The 22,820-nt window shown below is 45.5% G+C and overlaps 1 protein-coding gene across 7 annotated transcripts in view; it reads left to right on the forward strand.

Moving 5' to 3' along the window:
- The window catches only part of GATA3 (GATA binding protein 3), a 75,326-nt gene that overhangs the window by 39,762 nt on the left and 12,744 nt on the right, over window positions 1-22,820 (forward strand). For 5 of the 7 annotated variants that reach the window (XM_081880075.1, XM_081880077.1, XM_081880076.1 and 2 more), the window contains exon 4: window positions 13,375-13,520. In XM_081880075.1, coding sequence (XP_081736201.1) covers window positions 13,375-13,520 — 146 coding nt within the window. Of the gene's footprint in view, window positions 1-13,374; window positions 13,521-13,611; window positions 13,738-22,820 lie in introns of all 7 variants that reach the window. The other 2 variants (XM_081880079.1, XM_081880078.1) reach the window with 2 other exon arrangements.

Genomic DNA, 22,820 nt, shown 5'->3' on the forward strand with positions numbered 1-22,820 from the left:
CAGGGAATTTACACTTCTGTCCCTTAAGTGGAGAACTGTACATTTGTCCCAAACAAATTCCAGGAGGTCTTCTATCCCGCAACAGAGGCCATGCCCACACAGACTGCCATGAGGCCAAAATGCAAACATTCCAATCACGATGGCTTCGCCACCGCCACACCCCTGGCTCAGTTCTTCCTCTGTAAAATGGGGATAATTTGGTAGAGTACAAGTAGGACGGGGATGATGCAGTAGGGTAGCCAGTGTGCATTCTGGGAAATCATGCTGACTCCTTCAAAAGCCCTGGATACAGGGAGCTACTGCAGCATGGCTCACCTGTCCCCTCCTCTGAGAGACAGTGTGGTGTAGTAGCTCGCAGTCTGTAAGCCCGAGGAAACTCAGCCTAGTTTCACGTGTGAGGGAAAAAGGCAGAAATGGGAGAGGTAGAAACAGAGAAGGGGGTGGCAGGAGAAGTGAAGAATGAAGGGGTGGCGGGGGGGGGGGGAGGAGAGAGAGACAGGTGGCAGGAGAGAGAGATGGTGCCACTGCCATTCAGCCCCTGACAGATTCTGATCCAGGGAGTGTGGTCCTCAACAAAAGAACAATTCTGCACTGCTGATTTAAGAATGTAAGTCAGACTAGGACTGGGGGGACGACTGGGTTTAAATCCTCATGAAGCTCTCTAGGTGACCCCAAAACACTCCTTATCACTCAGCCCAACCTACCTCACAAGGCAGCTGTGAGAATAAAATTGGGGAGATTTGAGAACTTGAGCGTCTCGGAGAAAAGTGGGGTCCAAAAATAAATGATAATCCAGATGACAGCCCTTAAGATATTTGAAGATGGCTATCGTGTCTCCTCTCAGTCTCCTCTTTGCTAGGCTAACCATACACAGCTCCTTTAAGCGTTCCTCATAAGGTTTAGTTTCCAGACCCTTGATCATCTTGGTTGCCCTCATCTGCACACGTTCCAGCTTGTCATCATCCTTCTGTAAATGTGGTGCTTAGAATTGGACACAGTATTCCATGTGTGGTCTGACCAAGGCAGAATAGAGTGGGACTATCACTTCCCTAGATCTGGACACGATACTTCTGTTGAGGCAGCCTAGAATAGCGTTAGCCTTTTTTGCTGCTGCTGCATCACACTGTTGACTCATGTTAAGCTTGTGGTCCACCAAGACCCCTAGATCCTTTTCACATGTACTGCTAGTAAGCCAGGTGTCCCCCATCATATATTTGTGTATCTGGTCCTTCTTGCCTAACTGCAGAATTATACCTTTGTCCCTATTGAAATTCATTTTGTTAGCTTGTGCCCAGTTCTAAGGTCCTAACCTTGGATTAGAGGGATGGTTCTCTGATTAGAGGATGGCGTCTCCAGCAAATTTGAACTCCTTTATCTGGCTCGAGAAATCAGGTGTGATTTTATGAATGGTTTCTTTGGCAGAAAGCAAACAACTGAGTGCCTTGGGGATTCTGGGTTCAGCGACCATCTGGCTAAGTAACTGCAGCACTGATCCTTCAGAACCCAGCTTCCCAAAATGCAACCTGGGCATAGCTGCTGTTTGTGGAAAGACATACCTTCGTTGAACAGGTAGATTAGTCTGTCTGGGAATGATGGTTTACCCAATTGAAAGCACCCACAAATTGACTCATTTGGCTGAACGAGTCCTTTGCAGACAGGGGCAAGCTTGTCATAAGAGGAAACTGAATCACCTGCTAATATTCATAACTGGGTGGAGGGCAGGATTGCATCAAAGAAGAGGCAGATCTAGGCTGGATCTAAGGAGGTTGCTTTGCTTCTGTTTATCTAGGTCAAATAAGAGATCAATCTAATAATTAAAACAGGATTGTCGAACATGCTGCTCGGTTTCACTTGGAAGCAAGCCTGCCTTACCAGCTTCCTCACCCAGAATTTATGTCTGCGCCTTTAATTTCTCCAGGATGCTGAGATGGGAAGCATTCACCTACCTTCTTGCCCATGTTTTCCCAGGCTGAGAGAGCACAGTCTTCCTCATCCTTGCAGGGTTCCCCAAACTTGGGCTTCTCCAGCTGTTTTCGGACTACAGTTCCCATCATCCCTGACCACTGGTCCTGCTAGCTAGGGATGGTGGGAGTTGTAGTCCAAAAACAGCTGGAGACTCAAGTTTGGGAAACCCAGGTTAAACACATAAGATGAGCCTACATACTGTTCTCACAGTATCTGACCAGATGCCTTTGGGAAACCAGCAAGTTGTACACAATAGCAGCTGTAACTGGAGTTGGTGGTTCTTAGGTAGGGTGCTGTCAACTAAAAAAACAAAAACTGTCCCTAATCCTGGGTCTTCAAGAGCAACTTCGGCTTATTCCTGCATTGCAGAGGGGTTGGACTAGATGACTCGTGGGGTCCCTTCCAATTCTACGATTTTATCGTTCTGCAAACCTGCTCTGCCTGCATTCTCAGCATGCTGTAAAAAGCTGGTTTCTCTGGAGATAAAGCTTTAATTTTAAAAAAGGGGATGGCTGGCCAGCCTGTTCTTAGGGGAAGGAGGAAGCAAGGTGGATACCTTTCAAAGTCTATCCCATTGGGGGGTATTAATTAGGAATTTTATTTACTTGATTACATTTATCCCCATTTTTATCCTTATGACAACCCTGTGAGGTAGGTTGGGTCAAGAAAAAGCAACTGCCCCTGAGTCACACAGTGAGCTTCGTGGCTGAGTGGGGATTTGCCCTGGGTTTCTCTAGGCTGAGCCTGACGCTCTGATCACACCGGGGGTTATCTGCACATTACATTCAAGACATGCGCAATCTGCGATCCCACTGTCAAGGTGTATACTCACGTAGCTGTTCACATGTAACACCCAACACCTGTGCAGTACGTGTGCCTGTTTACACAATATACAAATCAAGGGGTGTACAGCCCTTCGCACAAACACTTGTACCTATGTAAAGATACCTTGTTGTTGTTTAGTCATTTAGTCGTGTCCGACTCTTCGTGACCCCATGGACCAGAGCACGCCAGGCACTCCTGTCTTCCACTGCCTCCCGCAGTTTGGTCAGACTCATGCTGGTAGCTTCGAGAACACTGTCCAACCATCTCATCCTCTGTCGTCCCCTTCTCCTTGTGCCCTCCATCTTTCCCAACATCAGGGTCTTTTCCAGGGAGTCTTCTCTTCTCATGAGGTGGCCAAAGTCTTGGAGCCTCAGCTTCAGGATCTGTCCTTCCAGTGAGCACTCAGGGCTGATTTCCTTCAGAATGGAGAGGTTTGATCTTCTTGCAGTCCAGGGGACTCTCAAGGGTCTCCTCCAGCACCATAATTCAAAAGCATCAATTCTTGTACCTGTATTTAATAAGGATTCTCTTATTTGCAAGAGTAGATGCAAAGGAAAAACAGCAGCCGCATGCTTGGGAAAGAGGAGGAATGTGTTTTACCTTATGCTTTGATAAACCATCGGTGGGAAGAGAGCTAAGGGGTCTTTCAGGAGAAAGATGAGCAGTGGCTGTGTATGCATGCAACAATGGTGTTCTTTTTTCCAATTTGGATTGAAGTTGGCTTGGAAAAAGGAAAGAAGCTACTTCTGCACGCATCCCATAGTTAAACTATGGAACTCTCTCCCAAAGGAGGAAATGATGGCCACCAACTTGATGGCTTGAAAGGAGGATTAGACAAATTAGGAAAGGGCTCTTGATGGCTACTAGCCAGGATGACTATGTCTCCGTTGTTGGAGGCAGCACTGATTCCAAGTTCCAGTTACTGGAAACCACAGGAGGAGAGAGGGCTCTTGTGCTCTGATCCTGCATCTGGTTGGCCACTGTGAGAACAGGATGCTGGATTAGATGGGCCATTGGCCTGATCCAGCAGCTGGTTCTTCTTATATTCTTAAAGTGCAATATCTCATAAGAAACAACAGGATAGGTATGAGAGCAGACCTGGAAAGGTTCACTGCTTCTCAAACCAGTCGTGAGAGTGCATTGGAGGCAGAGTTAAATAGCCAATGCAGGTCAAGAGCATCTGAATCTTACCTTGCTGGTCTTATGTACTTGGGCTTTATGCTGGCTTGCATTTTAAAGATTTATTGAGGGTTTTTAATGGTATAATCATTGCTTTTGCTTCCTTTGTATGCCGCTCGGAGGACTTGTTTATGAGCCATTGAAGAAGCAGAAATAAGTCCCCATTTTGTGGACTGTCCACATCATAGCTGTCAACTTTTCCCTTTTCTTGCGAGGAATCTTATTTGGAATAAGGGGATTTCCCTTAAAGGGAAAAGTTGACAGCTATGGTCCACATTGCTGCAGGGCAGAGAGACATGGTCAGGAATGAAGGCAGGCACCTCTAATCCTGACCTTCTTTTCCAGTGATTAATGAAATTTAATTTTTACAATCTGACCTCTCCAAGAGCGCTTTGATAGGCTGTGGGTGATGTTTCGGAAGGTAGAGGAAAGAACTGGGTTAATCTGAGTGGATGTTGGATCAGCCCCATAAATCTTTCAGTTTGACAAAGTAACATTTCGTCCAGCCATCCTCCATAACACGATTGCAAAGGGTGCAGTGGGGTGCAGTGGCTAGTGCATCTGAATGGGGATACAGGTGTCCTGGGTTCAGATCTATGCACTCAGCCATAAAGCATCCTGGGAGACTTTGGGCTTGCCGCTGTCTTTCAACATTACCTGCTTTGCAGGGTTGTTGTGCGAGGGTGGTGAATGCTGCCTCGAAGGAAAGGCAGGTTAGAAATGAAATAACTCCTAGGACCCGGAATAAGTGCACAGAGGAGATGTAATAACTTTTGGTGTGGCTGCCAAACACATCTGAGCCATACAAGGAGTGCAATAAACAGCTACATTGCTGCACCACTGGTTAGTCCAGGCCTCCCCAGCTGGTGACTTCCAGATGTTTTGGACCATTAATTTAATTTAATTTAATTTAATTTAATTTAATTTAATTTTGGGGGGAATATTTATATTCTACCCTTTGCACAAGCCGTGAGACAGTTTAAAACAAAATCAGATGCGACACAGAGAATCCCTAAAACAATGCAGTCTTTTTTAACACCACTGTAGCTCATAACAAATCATTAAATAGCAATTACCAATAGAAGCAGCTGAGCAGTCCATTTGTCTAATCATCTCTCTCCTTCCCCAAACACCTGCTGGAAAAGGTGCAGCTGCTGAAAACCATAGAGAGGGGGTCAGAGGTGCCTCAATAGAGAGTCCAACATGTTAGGAGCCACCACCGAAAAGGCCCTTCTCATATCAGCCCCAGCTAGTATGGCCCAATGGCCAGGAATGATGGGTATTGTAGTCTAAATCACCTAGAAAGTACCAGGCTGAGGAAGACTGGGTTTGTCTTTCCACAAGCAAGGCAAAATTGGGGTCTTTGATGATGGGCAGCTGGCTTTGCTTGCGGACGTATTATTTGCTATATTTTGCCGTAGCAGGAGTGTTGCAGGCCTGGGCTTCTTCAAAGAGGTCCCGGAAGAGAAGGGGGGGGGAGAGAAAGAAAAATGAGTTTGGATGAAGGATAGAAAGAGAGTTGGCTGTAGCTGCAATGCTTTTCTTCTATGGTGGAAGAGACATGCGCTGAACAGAGAATGAGCCTTCCTATTTCAAGGACAAATTGCAAGTCGAATTTGAGCATGCTGTTTATGGATCTGCCCTGCAAATCCTATATATAGGCGGGCGACTTCACAAACTACGTAATTAGCTTTCTGAATTTGCTGGCGCAGGATGTGTCGATGGCTAGAAGCTTAAATGGCTTTGAAAAATGAGAGAGAGAGAGAGAGAGAGAGAGAGAGAGAGAGAGAGAGAGAGAGAGATTCACAGAGGAAATGGAACCTCCTTGGATATTGGCCGTAATCTCCGAAGGGGGATTCTCCATAGATTGTGGCAGAATATTTACAAATTGATGCCGGAGATAAACACCAGTGCCTTCATTTCTTGCTGATAGGCTTCTGTTTGTTTGGAAATGGTCCAGCTAGATGGAGCACATTCTAGCTTTCCATTTCATGGTATCATTTTCCGCATGTATCTCTCTCAGCTGCAAGTTGTCTTCACAGCATTGCGGAGAGCCATTTCTTAACTCTGCACCGGCGCAAAGTCCACCATCCAGAATATTTGGGGATTAGCCCTGCATGCTCAGTTTTTGCCTTGCCCTTCCCTCGACAGCCGCCCTCTCTGCCCAAGGCTGTTGAGAAAACCGCTTTGACATTTGGAGTGGTTTCAGATGGCGGTGTACAGCATGAGAGAAACACACGTAACTACAACATAACAAAGTAGTCGTCACCGGTAAATAAAAGATTAAAAGAGATGCAACCGAATGGAACAATTTCCATGTACAGTACATCACAACAAGATCTGAAATACAGATACGGAAACCCAACATCAACAACCCACCGCCCAACAATAAATGAAGATACACATAGGAAGGTGATGGACATTCGATGAAGGGACCTTCATGAGAGGCAGGCTAGAGAAGCTTCCTCAGGGTGTGAGGCTGAGGGAAGACGGGGAAACTCCCAGGTGATTGCTGGGAGGGTTCACTCTTCTGTGTGTGGAATAAGGATTAAGATATAATTGTGATAGAGGGCTTGGTATTATATACACACATACAGTTGTGCCTTGGTTCTCGGATGCCTTGAGACTCAAACGTTTTGGCTCCCAAACACTGCAAACCCGGAAGTAAGTGTTCCAGTTTGCGAACGTTTTTTGGAAGCCGAACGTCCGACGCGGCTTCTGATTGAGTGCAGGAAGCTCCTGCAGCCAATTGGAAGCTGCGCCTTGGTTTGCAAACGTTTTCAGAAGTCGAACGGACTTCTGGAACAGATTCCGTTTGAGAACCAAGGTATGGCTCCCCCTTTTTTCTTTTTTCCTTCTTCTTTTCTTTTCTTTTCCTCTTGGTTTGTTTCTTTTCTCTCTCCTTTAGATTACTTCGGTTTTTATTGTATTTTATGTTGGAAAAAATCTCACCAAACCCCCACCCCCAATGAAGCCCCCAAACAGCACCCCAGTGTCCAATGAGGGGTGGGAGGGGGAAAAGCAGTACATGGCTTGGAGTGGATGGGTTGGTGTCATCACTGCATCCTCATCCAAGGCAGATGTGAGGTGCCGCTGACGGCAGAGATGGCTCCATCAATGTCCTACTTCAGGTGATTCACCTGAGCAGCAGGGCTTAACAAGGGACCCCACGGGAATCCCAGTCTGATGGCTACAACACCCCCATCATCCCAAGGCAACATGGCCAATGCTCAGAGATGACGTGAGATGTAGCCTTGACAGTTTTGGGGGACCCACATTCAGGGAGGCTGCTTTTAATGTCTCATGGATGAAAGTGGAGTAGCTGCACTTCTTTTTCCATTGGGGTTGACACAAGCTCTGCTTTCGAACTCAGGATGTTATAGGCAACATTGTTTCTTCTTCTTCTTCTTCTTCTTCTTCTTCTTCTTCTTCTTCTTCGGTGATCCCTGATAACCGAGTAAGATTGTCTTCCATAAACACGGTTTTAACAGCGAGCCCGTAAGTGACTGTGGAGGCCAATTCTGGATCCACACGTCCTTCCACAGTGGAGACATAGGTTTCTGGTTGGGAGTTGATCACGGTGAGGGTTTGCCAAACTTGTATTCCTTTTAGTTCATTTCTCCCTTTCGTCTTGAGTTTGAGCGTCTTCAAAACCCAAGACACCTTTGGTAGAGGCTGTTCTCCAACTGGAGCACTCACACCCCAGTGTTTCCTAGTTGTCAGTGTTTATACTACATTTTTACACTTTCCTTGCTGGATGGATTTTTCACATTAGAAGTAAAATATCTGTTGCCTTGGGGGCAACAGTAAAGCTAAAGGTAAAGGGACCCCTGTCCATTAGATCCAGTCGTGGCCGACTCTGGGGTTGTGGCGCTCATCTCGCTTTATTGGCCGAGGGAGCCAGTGTACAGTTTCCGGGTCATGTGGCCAGCATGACTAAGCCGCTTCTGGCAAAACTAGAGCAGTGCACAGAAACACCGTTTAGCTTCCCGCCGGAGTGGTACCTATTTATCTACTTGCACTTTGATGTGCTTTCAAACTGCCAGGTTGGCAGGAGCAGGGACTGAGCAACGGGAGCTCACCCCATTGCGGGGATTCGAACCGCTGACCTTCTGATCAGCAAGTCCTAGGCTCTGTGGTTTAACCCACAGCGCCACCTGCGTCCCTTGGGGGCAACATGAAGGAGAGGGCTATTGTCCCCATGCCCTACTTGTGGGCCTCCAGAAAGCATCTAATTGGCTACTGCAGGGAAGAAGATGCTGGGTGAGGCAAGCCTTTGGTCTGATCCAGCTCTTCTCATGTTTTGCAGTTCATCTGATGTATGATGGTCAACTGCTGCAGATTCAAAGCTGATAGACAGTGTTGACCAGTGTTTATTTCATTTCTTTTTTAAAAAAGCTCTAGGGGCTTAGATCTTTTAACCTCTTTCTTTGTTTGCTATGGACACTTTATTTCAGGAGTTTGCTTGCAGTTACTGAATATTGCACACACTCAAATAATATTTCACCTTTTCTGAAATCTTCGCATTTTGATTTCTCATATTGCAAGACTCAGCAGTGACATTTAAAATTGCTCTAGTGCAAGGCAGACACTGTTAGAAATTCTGTCTACTGGCCTAGGAACTTCCACCCCTAGTTGCAATCCTAAGCACCGTTGAATAGTGTGGGATTTACTTCTGAGTAAACATGCATAGCATTGTGCTGCAATTCATAGAATAATAGAATCATAAAGGGATCCCAAGGGTCATCTAGTCCACCCCATGCAATGTAGGAATGTCAGTCAAAGCATCCATGACAGAAGGCCATCCAACCTCCAAGGAAGAAGAGTCCACAACCTTCTGAGGGAGTCTGTTCCACTGTTGAGCAGCTCTCACTGCCGTAAAGTTCTTCTAGAGCAGTGGTTCTCAAACTTGGGTCCCCAGATGGTTTTGGCCTACAACACCCATGATCCCTAGCTCACAGGACCAGTGGTCAGGGATGATGGGAGTTGTAGGCCAAAAACATCTGGGGACCCAAGGTTGAGAAAGGCTGTTCTAGAGGTTTAGCCAGAATCTCCTTTCTTGTAACTTGAATCCATTGGTTCGGGTCCTTTCCTCCAGAGCAGGAGAATACAAGCTTGCTCCACCCTCCATTTGACAATCCTTTATATATTTGAGGAAGGCTATTATGTCTCCTCTCAGTCTCCTCTTTGCCAGGCTGAACATACCCAATTCCCTCAACTGTTCCTCATAAGGCTTGGTTTCCAGACCCTTGAACATCTTCATTGCCCTCTTCTGCACACGTTCCAGCTTGTCAACATCCTTCTTCAATTGTGGCACTAAGAACCGGACACAGTTTCCCAGGTGTGGTCAGCCCAAGGCAGAATAAAGTGGGACTATTACTTCCCTTGATCTCGACACTATATTTCTGTTGATGAAGCCTAGAATAGCATTAGCATAAGTCCAGGTACTTGCATCTAGGAGAATTTGGTTTAAAAGTCACTTACTCCTTGGCCCATTCAAAAAGTGACTGCTATTTACATGCCATTTATTACAACATTTACACTAACGTCTTCCTAAATGTATGTTAAAACTTCAATAACAACAGGAAGATGTTTAATACTGGCATACGTTAACCTGGGTATTTTCACACACTCCCATCAGTCTATAATGCAAATGTAAAACCTATCTTATTAGGATGTATACAATCTTCTGTGTTCTGCTGTGCATTAACACCAAGAATGCATGCAAAGTTTTAAAATCTTGCACATGAAAACTGCATAAGCCTTATCTGACCCTAGCTTTGATATTGGCAGCTGAGGGTTGTTGTGTTTTTGGGGGGCACATTTTAGTTTATTTACCTGCAGGGAAGCAGAGCTCTTGCATGATTCGATCTATCAACTCAGGGTTTTGTAGGGAGAGGAGGTTAAGCAGCCTGGCTTTTTTTCAACAAACCAGTGAAATGATGAGATCTTGGCGAAGGCGATGGGGTGGTGATGGGGGACAGATCTGCCTTATTTGACAATATGGAAAGTGAAACAGATCAGAGAAAACAAAAGCTACCAGGAAGGAAATAAGACCCATTTCTTACCATCAGTTGAGAAAATGGTTGCCATCTGTGTTGAGTTGGCCACACCATCATTATGCAACGTTCTTTTTCTGCAGAACCACAGCCTGAACATAAACGCTCCAAGTGTCCCTGTTTTCCAGGGACAGTCCCAGATTTACAGAAGCTGGTTTCTGATTTGATCCCAGAATGTCCCACTTTTCCTTAGGGTGCCCCAATTTTGGAGAGTACAGACTAGGAGGTCCTTATTTTCATCAGAGAGGTGTTGGAGGAGACATCTCTACAGTGGTACCTTGGCTTTAGAACAGCTTAGTTTATGAACAACTTTGAAATAGAATGCTACAAACCCAGAAGTAGGTGTTCCGGTTTGTGAACTTTGCCTTGGAAGCTGAACATGTTCCGCTCCCTGTTGAGTTCTGTTTGTAAATTGAGTCCCCTGCTGCTAATCAGAGGCTTCCCATTGAGTCTGTTGGTTGTTGAGTCCTAAGCACCCATGCAACACAGAGGTGATATTTGGAGCTTTTGTTTTTGCTATTTTTTTGCATGGCTTTTTTTTTTTTTTTTACTGTGACTTGTTCTTCGTTTTACGGGACTAATTTGTGACTGTGGCTTGTGACTTCATTTTTGTGACTGTGTGGAATCTAGTTCAGCTGCTGATTGATTGATTGATTGATTGATCGATTGTGTGACTGTGGAAATGGATAAAAAAACCCCATCCAAACTATGACTATCATCAGTGCATGTAAGGGGAAAAAATTAATTTTAATTTTTACCATCTACAGTACTGTTTTATTTATTTTATAGTACAGTACATTGATTATTGCTTTCATTTTATGGATCAATGGTCTTCTCATTAGATAGTAAAATTCATGTTAAATTGTTGTTCTAGAGGTTGTTTTTAAACGTCTGGAATGGGTTAATCCATTTTGCATTACTTTCTATGGGAAAGCGCGCCTTGGTTTTGGAATGCTTTGGTTTTGGAACGGACTTCTGAAACGGATAAAGTTTGAGAACGAAGGTTCCACTGTATTTTCATCGGAGAAATGTTGGAGGGTATGTGAACAAATTCCTGGCACCTGCCCTTAGGAAATAATTGCTCTTATTTTGTCACTTCTGCATTTGAGGTGGATACCTTTGCTGGTGTGTGTTGTTACACTCTCTCAGTCTTCAAGGCTAAACCTTCTCCCCCAGTTACTAACACACCAGTCTCTGAGCATGCGTTGATGATGTGCAGTCGGAACATAGGGAAGCTGTCTTCTCCTGAGTCATACCATTGATCCATGTAGCTCAGTGTCGTTGACACTGACTGACAGCAATTCTCACATACCCTCTGACATTTCTGCAATGAAAATGGGGATGTCCTATTCAACAGCAGCAACAACACTCCACCCATCTGACTGGGTTGCCCAAACCACTCTGGGCAGCTTCTTACATAACAAAAACTAAACATTAAAAAACTTCCCTGTAAAGGGCTGCCTTCATACGTCTTCTAAAGGTTGTATAGTTACTTATTTCATTGGCTTGGGGGTTGCATAACTCCATACCCTCCAATATTTCTCTGATGAAAATAGGGACGTCCTAAGGAAAAGTGGGACATTCTGGGATCAAATCAGAAACCGGCTTCTGTAAATGTGGGACTGTCCCTGGAAACTAAGGACACTTGGTGGGGGTCTGGAATTTCAGATGATGTTTTGTCCCAGGCTTACCTGTAGACACCAGAGATTGAACCCAGCACTTTCTGCATGCAAGACTGCTGAGCTACGGGGCCCTTTCCCTAGGGCTGTAATAAGCATTTTGTTGCTCTAGTGACTGCGCATCTAAATCCATGCACCCAAACACTAAAGCAGCATGCATTGCACAGGCTGTCATTTGCTCCCTGCAGCTACTAAGATATGTATATTTTGAACTACCAATAACACCTTGTGGGAGACAATTACCCCATGCATATTAATGGCAACGGCATCTCTGAGCACTGATCGTTATGTAGTCAAATTGCCACCACCTGTGTGCAAGAGGGACGTATCAGCAGGTTCAAGGGAATCCCAAGGTTTTCAGAAGCACTTAAAAAAACCAACAACCATTAAGGAGAAACTTTTCCCCAAACAACTCATTGAAAGCCAAACATGGTCACAGATTTGCTGAGTGTCTGTGGGATGAAGTGGGGGAATGCAACAAGATATTCCAGAAAAGGGGCTGGCTGGCACATTGAGCAAGGATGCTCCATGACGCAACGTTTTGGTCACATCCAAATCATATCCAAATAACCCAGGCAACTGGATTCACAAAGCTACAACCCCCAGAACCCTAAATAAGCTACATTTCCCAGGATTCTTTGGGGAGAAAGCCATGTGTTTTAAATCTGCTTTAAATTTACAGTGTGGATGTGAGCTTTGTTGCAGATCCAGCTCACATGATTTTCTATTCTATTTTGAACCTAAAAGAAAGCCCACCCCCTTAGCTGTTAAATGATAGTGGAGTGAGTGAATGCAGCGTTCAGAAGACCAAGTGGAAGGTTTGATAGTAGTCTTGGGTATATTTTTCAGTTATTTCTTCGCATATAAAGTGTTGATAATATGCACAATGTACTACTGAACCAAAATGGCTCCACCCATAATGTAAATCAGGGTTTTTGAACTTGGCTCTCTAGCTTCTTTTGGACCACAATTCCCACAATCCCTGACCACTGGTCCTGCTAGATTTTTTTTTAATGGGGCAGCAAGCATAATGGTTTAATTGCACCCGGCTTTTCCAGAAGTGCCTGCCTTTTGACCAGGGAGGGTTGGAAGTTGGGACAGGAGAGAAATTTGGTTCAGCCCAGATTTTAATGTGAATCTACCCGATCTACACTTTCCGAAACAAAATGTGAACCGGAAATTCGGCTTCCCTTCAAAATTTGCGCTTCCTTGAATGTTGCGATGTGGCTCTCCACCCAAACGACTTTACGAAAACCTGACTAGTTGGGGAAAGTAGGCTGAAAGTGCATGAGTCAGGGAGAATAACAATAGAAAATGCATTCTGTTAGGGGGAATCACTTGCAAAACTGTGTCCGCTTGGCAAAATTTTATATAGAAAGAATATGAAATCCTCCAGGAGAAATTTGCACTGAAATGCTGATGAATTTTCACGGGAACTTTTTTTTTTAAAAAAGTCACAAACCAATGCAGGAATGCAGGGAACAAGAATTTAAGGTTGGCAAAATGAGAGAGTGAAGTTTAGAGATTCACTTAGCCCAAGATGGAATAGGAAGCTGAACTAGGTGGAGCAATTGCTAAGACCTCTTTCGATTCTCCCCCCATCCTGCCTGTTAATTTTCTTGTGCCCTTGCTGTCCATCAATGAACTGTGTCCCCTCTTGTTTCCAGAAGGCAGGGAGTGTGTAAACTGTGGCGCTACCTCGACCCCCCTATGGAGGAGAGATGGTACGGGGCATTATCTGTGTAACGCCTGTGGACTGTATCATAAAATGAATGGGCAGAACCGCCCCCTGATAAAGCCGAAGAGAAGGCTGGTAAGTGACTTGACTCTCAAAAACTGCACTAACTTCTTATTTTTCTTTTTCTTCTCCCTCCCTGTCATGTTGTGTTTTTGAATTTCCTCAGCCCAAGATGGAGAACTTTCTGGAGGGAGTAGATTTGGGCACCCCCGCCCAAAGTCTTATCTGTCTGTACAGAAGAGGGTTTTTGAGAGAGCCCAACCCCCCTTTTTCACTATGCCTGCCAAGTTATGTACCATTTCTATGTCTCTCTATATATCTCTTTTATTTTTTTATTTAAAAAAAGAATCAAGTAAGGGGTGGTGTTTTTTCTTCGGCGGTTTCTAGAGGGGGGTGGCTGAAGAAAGTGGGAGCTTGGGGGGCGGGCTGGGAAGCATGCGGTAGGCATGATAAAAGAATCCATTTTATTGTAAAAAAAAAGGGGGGGGGATGTTTTGAAACTAGTTTTTCTCCAAAGTTGAAAGTGTCCTGGATTTAAAAGCGGTGCATCGGTTTCCCATTCATGACGCAGTTTCTGGAACTCCAAAAGGACTAGTGACTTTGGGATTACATTTGTTGTTTTAAATGACACAGGATGGTATACAGTGTTCTCCATAGTCAAAGCAGACCCATTGAAATTAATACCGTCTATCATTTTGCCCAGGCTATCCATGTCCCATAAAATTGGATCCTATTATTTCCGAATTCATGTTTTGACCTTCTCCATTTCAATTGGTCACCTAGTTCATGGTCTGGAGCACATGATGCGCACAATTGTGGGAACGCATCTTGGCCACTTGGAATGGCTTCACACTCTAGACCTGCTGTGAGTGGGTTGTGTATAGCTATGACCGATTGTGCTTTTAGCAGGAAGTTACTCAACTCCCTTTGGAGCGGTGTTCAGTTGTGGTGCTTATGTGTGACCCTAGACACAACTGTGCAGAAATTCAACTTGACGTGAGAGAAGAGCCAGTGACCAGAGGGTTTTTCCAGTTGTCCTATGTTATTTGCCCTTTGGAAACAACTGGAAAGTTTCCAGACATTTTGGAACTGCGACTGCAGAACAGGCATGGCTAAGCTGTGGATCTCCAAATGTTGTCAGACTTCAACTTCCATCAGCCAATGGCCAAGGATGATGGGAGCTGGAGTTCCACATCATCTGGATGGACACGGGTTTGCCACCCATGTATAAAAGTACAAATCGCAAGTGCTCTATGTGGGAATAGGCTCTGGGGATTGCACCAAGTCCACCTGATAAGGCCATGTGTTTGCATCCAGATGCCTTTGGGAAGCCTGTTACTAAGTCATGAAGGCTACTAAGTCACTTTGACTCCAGCATCTAGTTTTCAGAGGCATACTATCTCTTGAACATGGAGGTTCCATTTAGTTATAGTTGCTCACAACCATTGGGAAACTTGTCCTTCTGACAGGTGTTGATACCTGCCCTCCTTGACTATTAGAACCTCAAAATTCCTTGCAGCCTTATTTCCAATATAAGGGTATAATAATCAGTGTGGGAATTTTGTAAGAAGACCACAAAGCTGTGGTTCATGGAGAAACATGCAAGTCCGAGGTGACCTCTAGTGTGGATGACTCACTCAGTGGTGAAAGTTGTGAATCCTTACTTCCTTGGTTAAATTAGATGCATACGATCGGAGGCATGAGTTGAACTGGCAGGTTTTTAATCTCCATTGTTTTTGGTAATGGGCAGATTGGTTTGTCTTTGGAAGAGGCCCTGAACTGCAGGAGACTCAGAAGTTGGCTTAGTCAGTTGGCTTAGGGGTGGGGAGCCTGTGCCCCCTCCCCCAAGATATTGCTGGACCTCCACCTCCCATCACCAGTTGATCCACATTCTGAGATCTGCTGAGGGCGTTCTTGTTCACGGTCCCACTAGCAAGTGTGTTCAGGGACGTGAGATAGGGCCTTCTTGGTGGTGGTGCCCTGACTCTGGAATTCCCTCCTGCTAGGGGTGTGCTGCTGAGATGGCTTTCTGTTGTTTAGCTTGGAGGAATTGGTTAATCTGTCTTGGAGATCTAGAGTGTCGTGTTATGCTGTTTTTATTTGTATTTTAAGGATTGCATGTTTTAATATAGTTGGAAACTGCTTTGGGCCTTTTCAGAGAAAAGCAGTCTACAGGTTTTAAAAACGAAACAAGCAGACTTCCTGAGGCTCAGAGGTTTTCTCCATCTTGGATAGATGCTAATGACAGTCCTTGTTTCTTGCTTTGCCGAATTGAAAAGGAATGTGTTTGTGAACAGTTTGACACCTTTGACAAGTGGTGTGCACGCATTGGTAGTGATAGTTCTGTCCAGCACTTTTTTTCTGGGAGGATGCATACCCCTAAGCATTTTGCAAATCTAAGTTTGGCCTCATTGAGGGGCAGTATTTCAATATGAGTAGGAAAATGAGAGTACCCCTAAACATTTTTAAAAAGAAAAACAGCACTGGTTCTGTCTGCGGTGTTTGGCCTGTGATGACCTATTCACACATGCCTAAATCTTTGATTTATGCTGCTGGTGATCCAGGGTCCAAGTCTACCTGAAGGAGCAACAGCCATTTGGACTCTGCAATAATCATCTGAGGCTCTTAGTCGAGTGCCTCCTCCGTGAGAGGCCCAGAGGGTGACAACACGAGAACAGGGCCTTCTCTGCAGTGGCTCCCCATTTGTGGAATGCTGTCCCCAGGGAGGCTCATGCGGCAGCACCAGTACATATCTTTAGACGCCAGGCAAAAACATTCCTCTTCTCCCATGCCTTTGGCTAATTAATCTACAGCCTACTAAGTTGTGTGTGTGAGTGTGTGTGTGGGTTATTGTCTTTTGTTCGTTACTGGCTTATATAATTTTGCGTCCTTATATTTTAAACCACCCTGTGATCCTTGGATGCAGGACGTTATAGAAAATTTAATAAGAATTAATAATATCTAGATTTGCCCCCCATTCACAGACAGTAATTAATAGCCATTGACGCCCAAGGGGAATTGCTTCTTGAGGGTTCAGAACTGTGTCAGGATCAGGTAGAGTTGCCGTATTTTGAGGAGCAAAAAAACAAAGGACACATTTGCTGACTTCCTGCTTTTAACCACGGATGGCTATGACGCTACATAGCCATGAAAAAGAGGATGTGTCCTGGAAAAAGAGGACATATGGCAACCCCCTTGGGCTTCCCACAGGCCTCTGGGTGGCCACTGTGAGAATAGGATGCTGGACTAGATGGGCTCTTGTGATTTTACGAGAGCGCAGAGCAAAAGAGGGGGCTCAGGTAAGGAGAACGGGGCTCTTCCTATCTCTGATACTTACCTTCTTCCAGCTTCTTCTCCCACCTATGTTTCTGCTTGGAAGGAGAAAGATATTGGGGAGACCGTATCTCCCACCTGGTGGAGCGGGACCAGGAGAAGCAGCTTAGGGGAGGAATGTGAATTCAAAACTAGCCCACAGGGAAAGGGTTAAGCAGCCCCCTCCCCTGCCAGTGTTGCAGTCAAGAATGGAAACCAACCCTCCCCTTGGCTGCTTTTGATTAGAAAAGAAAGTGGGGGGGGGGGATGCGAGGAAATTTACACATGACTGCGTGCACCATGTCGTTTGGCCCTAAGGAAATAGGACATTTGTTTGTTTCTACATCTGTTTCTCTAAACGCTTTGGATAACTTACAATGCTGTTCCGATAGAAAAAGGGTTTCCGTGCGCGCTGTAAAGTATTAAGGGGTTGGGGGGCAGAGAGGGGAAACTGAGCGACTCCGGAGTGGGGTGAAATGTGTCCCAGTGCGGTCTGCATGCAATGTCACCTTGTCCTTCCACTGCCCCCAGTTTAGGGTCCTTTTCAGTTGCGGCTGGGCTACCCAGGCTGTGTGGGAAGGATCCAGCACCCCCTGCGATGGCACCCCATATGGTAGCCCGTTTGCCGTCCAGAATGAGAAAGGGTTCACTGGCTTGAGACTCCTTCTATAGCTACGGGGAGCGAACGGCCAGCCAGTGTTGACAATACAGAGCTAAAGGATGCACCATGACTCAGCAGTGGAGCTTTATGCTTTGTGTGCTGAAGGTCCTGGGTTCAAATCCTGACACCCCCGGGTTAGAATGATGGACTGGTTGTGGGAAGATTAGGTAAACAGACTGATGCCTGCAGTCCTGGAGAGGCACTGCCGGTTAAAGAAGACCAGGATTGAGGAACAGGTTTTTGATTTGAGGGCCACATTCTCTGCTTGGTAACCTCTCAAGGGCCACATGCCCATAGTGGGCGGGGCTATGCATGTAAATGTTGCACGTCTACCTCAGGTTTCTTCCCAAAGAATCCTGGGAGTTGTAGTTCATTATGGTATCTCCATGAGGGGTAAAACTCAGTTCCCAGTTCCCTGGAAGAAGGTACAGGGTTATAAAGACTAGGACTAGCCGCCTGAGAAACAGTTTCTATCCAAATGTGATTTTGGTTTTAAAAGCAGTGTAGGGAGTCTCTAGGGACGCGGGTGGCACTGTGGGTTAAACCACAGAGCCTAGGACTTGCCGATCAGAAGGTCAGTGGTTCGAATCCCCGCGACGGGGTGAGCTCCCGTTGCTCGGTCCCTGCTCCTGCCAACCTAGCAGTTTGAAAGCACATCAAAGTGCAAGTAGATAAATAGGCACTGCTATAAACGGCGTTTCCATGCGCTGCTCTGGTTCGCCAGAAGCGGCTTAGTCATGCTGGCCACATAACCCAGAAGCTGTACGCCGGCTCCCTCGGTCAATAAAGCGAGATGAGCGCCGCAACCCCAGAGTTGTCCGCGACTGGACCTAATGGTCAGGGGTCCCTTTACCTTTAAGGAGTCTCTATGGGAGTATATTGTATTTTTAAAATGGTGTCAGAGTTTTTAGGGGGCTAACCAGGTTGGGATACCTGGGATACCTGGCTTGTTGGTTTTGAATGTCTTAGGTAGATCTTTTCTTTCTTTCTTTCTTTCAATTTCATTGTTCTGTATGGGACAATGACAATAAAGATTATCGTATTATCGTATCTATCTTTTGGGGAACTGTGCTTTAAATGCATGGTGTTTGTGGACCCTGAGAGCAGAAGAATTTGCAGTCTGCATTTTTTACCTGTTCCAAGACCCAGCCCAGGGGCCTTCTTCCCTCGAATGCCCACACAAATTTCAGATGAACTTTCCGCCTGTGAAAGCCAGACACCTGGGGAAGACCAACTCACCACTGCTGGTGAGAATAAAAGTGGTTTTTTGCTTTTTTTCCCCTTCAGAGAAAGAGGTATAAATTTCCTGGCCCTCCCCCGTTTCCTTTTTACATGAATCATGAACAAAACTCAAGGTGCCACCTTGATCTTTTTCGAGCTGTTTCCTTTAATAGTGTCATAGAATTGTCAAGTTGGAAGGGGGTACCTAGGGTCATCTAGTCCAACCCCCCGCAATGTGGGAATCACAGCTAAAGAATCCTTCAAAAGGGAGCCCATTGCCCTCCTTAACCAAGGAGGATAATCTTTTTCTTTCCTTTGCTGGGAAAAGCAAAACACCTACAAAGAACTGTTTTCGAGAGAGGACTTCAATTTGGTGCATCCCCCCCCCTCAAATACCTCCCTTTCTTTTAACTTTCTAAACATAAATTCAGTGTAAAGCTAAACTCTTAAGAAATATCTGTGGATTGGAGATTATACATGATAAATAGTTGTCCTTCTTTCTTCCCTGCTCCCCAGTCTTTACTGCTACAACAAGGATGGGGTTGGCCCTCATCTCCCTGGTCTTAGCCAGCATGGCCAATGGCGCTGGATGATGGGATTTGTAGTCCAGGAACACTGGGAGAGCTTCATCTTCCCAACCCTTACACTCGAGAAAAAATTGGACATATCAGAAGCGGCTGGGATTTATTTCTTGAAAGAAAATGCACCTCCTTAGCTACGAGGGTTTGCATAGGATGGGCACATAGGAACTGCCTTATGCTGCCTTGTTTGTTTTCTCCTGCTCCAGAGGGTACAGTGCCAGATTTACATATAAGCTAAACAAGCTATAGCTTAGGGCCCCACTCTTAATATACTTCTTCCTAATTGTATTTCAGTTCAACAATTAATTACTTTGATAAAATACATATTTTGTTTTGTGCAAATGGCTTTCGAAACCACATAACACCGGTCTTGAAAGACCTATATTGGCTCCCAGTACGTTTCCAAGCGCAATTCAAAGTGTTGGTGCTGACCTTTAAAGTCCTAAATGGCCTCGGCCCAGTATACCTGAAGGAGCGTCTCCACTCCCATCGTCCAGCCTGGACACTGAGGTCCAGTGCTGAGGGCCTTCTGGTGGTTCCCTCACTGCGAAAAGCCAAGTTACAGGGAACCAGGCAGAGGGCCTTCTCGGTAGTGGCGCCTGCCCTCTGGAACGCCCTCTGACCAGATGTCAAAGAGAACAACAACTACCAGACTTTTAGAAGACATCTGAAGGCAGCCTTGTTTAGAGAAGCTTTTCATGTTTAACAGACCATTGTATTTTAATATTTTGTTGGAAGCCGCCCAGAGAGGCTGAGGAAACCCAGCCAGATGGGCAGGGTATAAATAAATAAATTATTATTATTATTAGGTCTATAAATTACCATGCAGCATATATTCAACACAAAAAACAGTGACAATTTGTTGTTGACAAAGGACAGCTGGACATATAAAGGGCCCCATTACTTTCATTAGCTTAGGGCCTCATCAAACCTAAATCTGGCCATGGGAAGGTAGGATTCGAACCAATGGCTTCAAATTACAGTGGTACCTCGGGTTAAGAACTTAATTCATTCTGGAGGTCTGTTCTTAACCTGAACCTGTTCTTAACCTGAAGCACCACTTTAGCTCATGGGGCCTCCTCCGGCTGCCGCCGCGCGATTTCTGTTCTCACCCTGCAGCAAAGTTCTTAACCCGAGGTGCTATTTCTGGGTTAGCGGAGTCTGTAACCTGAAGCGTATGTAACCTGAAGTGCCTGTAACCCGAGGTACCACTGTACAAGGAAAGTGATTCCCACTAAACATCAGGGAAAGCTTTCTGACAGTAAGAGCTGTTTGACAGTGGAACAGTCTCCTTCGTGTGTGTGTGTGTGGGGGGGACTCTTCTTTCTTGGAGCTCAACAATGCTCAAGAACTCCCCTAAGGAAGGGAAAAGGGTTCTTGCGCTCGGGTCCTGCTTGTAGATTTTGCAGAGGCATTGGGTTGGCTGCTGTGAGAGCAGGATTTAGCTGGCCGTAGATGTGCCACTGGCTTGGTCCAGCAGGTTCATCTTACGTTCCCATACCATCAGTCTACTTAGCTCCACATTGCTTCGGCAAGCTCAGATTATTTTGCAAGCTCACGATGGCTCCCATGGAATGGCAGCAGCATGCCAGGATTTCAGCCCTGGGACCTTCTGCATGCAAAACAGGACTATCGGTCTTTCCCAAAGAGGTTTGCGGCTGTTATTTGGACGCAGGAGCTCTAGGGGAGAGGCTTAAATCTCAAGGAAGTGGGACAGCACCAAGGGAACAGCTTGATTTACCTGCTTGGAATGAGAATGCTAGCTATTAGCCCTGCCTCCTCTTCATCAGGCCCTGCCTCGAGCCCTCAGGCACATTTCACTGGGCGCTGCCCTCAGATGAACTAGGCACCACTCTTGCTCCTCCTGAATCTCAGAGGCCTTCCAACCTTGGTAGCACTCAAGGCAGATTGGCATGAGGCTTTGGTTGTATGCCATATCCTCAGACGCACAAACAATATAAGCACCCCTAACAGAGAACCTTGGGAACAGCAGTTTCCCGCTTGCAGAGCTTCAGTTGCAAACTATAGCTCCCAGGAGTCTCTGGGAGGAGGGAACTGTGTTTAAAATGCCTGTTGTGTATGCAACCAAAGTCTGGGTGGAGGGTACTGCTAGTGGCATCCATGCCAGCAACTTTTTCTTTTTATTGCCATCCTTTTTTATTGTTCATATAATAATAATAATTTATTATTTATACCCCGCCCATCTGGCTGGGCTTCCCCAGCCACTCTGGGCGGCTTCCAACCAAATATTAAAATACAGTAATACATCAAACATTAAAAGTTTCCCTAAACAGGGCTGCCTTCAGATGTCTTCTAAAGGTTTGGTAGTTGTTATTCTCTTTGACATCTGGTGGGAGGGCAGGCGCCACTACTGAGAAGGCCCTCTGCCTGGTTCAGTGTAACTTGGCTTCTCGCAGTGAGGGAACCGCCAGAAGGCCCTCGGCGCTGGACCTCAGTGTCCGGGTAGAACCATGGGGGTGGAGACGCTTCTTCAGATATACTGGACCGAGGCCGTTTAGGGCTTTAAAGGTCAGCACCAACACTTTGAATTGTGCTTGGAAACATACTGTTCATGTCTCAGAGTGCAGCTTAGATTTTAATGACCAGTTCCAGGGCTGAGCCCTGCTGTCACCCTCGATTAAATTCTGCTCTCTGTCATGTGATCACACGCCCTTTCCAGTCCTCTCTATATTAAGGTATCTTCAATATGAATTGATTTAATCGTCTTGTGGATCGCCTAGCGTTCTGTACCGGCTGAGCTGATTGACATCCAACGCCCTTTAAAAATGTGTTGTGGAGCGGGGATTATTGGCTTGTTTTGTTTTTATTACGCATTCTGTATTTTTATATTGTGATTTTATGTTGCAACTGCCCTGGAACCTGTGGGTAGAGGGTGGTGTACATATTTAATAAATAATAATAATCATTTTACAAAACGCATTGCACCACAATGTGGCAGGTGTCTAAATCAATGTTGCCACATCCCCAAGGCATGGCAGAGATAACTTATGGTACCTCAAATAGGCTTTGCTACAGAACTCTGGTGTGCATCAGTCCTTAAAGCCAACGTCTACAGATGCCAAGGACTCAGTGCAGTTCAAGTTAAATGTATTTTGTTTCCACTGATTTCAGTATCAATTTTTTAAGCATGGCCTTAAAGCTCAAATTTGAATGGCCCTGGGCCAAACTGGAAGTGTGATACGTTTTCAAGGTATCCATGGCTGTGAATTTGGGGTTGTTGGTTTTTTGTCATTTTCTTATATCCTCTGTGGAGCTAAGCATACTCCAAGATTGATAGTGCTCTAGGAGCGTGGATTTTTGGTAACTAGAATAGAGTTCAGCATCCTCAAACTCTCATATTGAAAAATAAGCAGATTCCTAGTCCCTAGGGTGACAAATCTAGGCTTTATAAGTGTGCGGGCAACAATGATTTGGTGAAAATTCAGTAGGCAGAGGTTGGTACACAGAATTGCCATTGGTTGTATATTTGCATGTGGGTCCCCCTACCCTATGCAGTTACTGGGAGTTGCAGGTGGGCAGAGTGTGTTATCTCCTGCTTAGGGGCTTCCCATGGGCATCTAGTTGGCCACTGTGAGAAAG

This window comes from Podarcis erhardii, assembly GCF_964252035.2.
Source record: "Podarcis erhardii genome assembly, chromosome: 10".
Classification (NCBI taxonomy): Eukaryota; Metazoa; Chordata; class Lepidosauria; order Squamata; family Lacertidae; genus Podarcis; species Podarcis erhardii.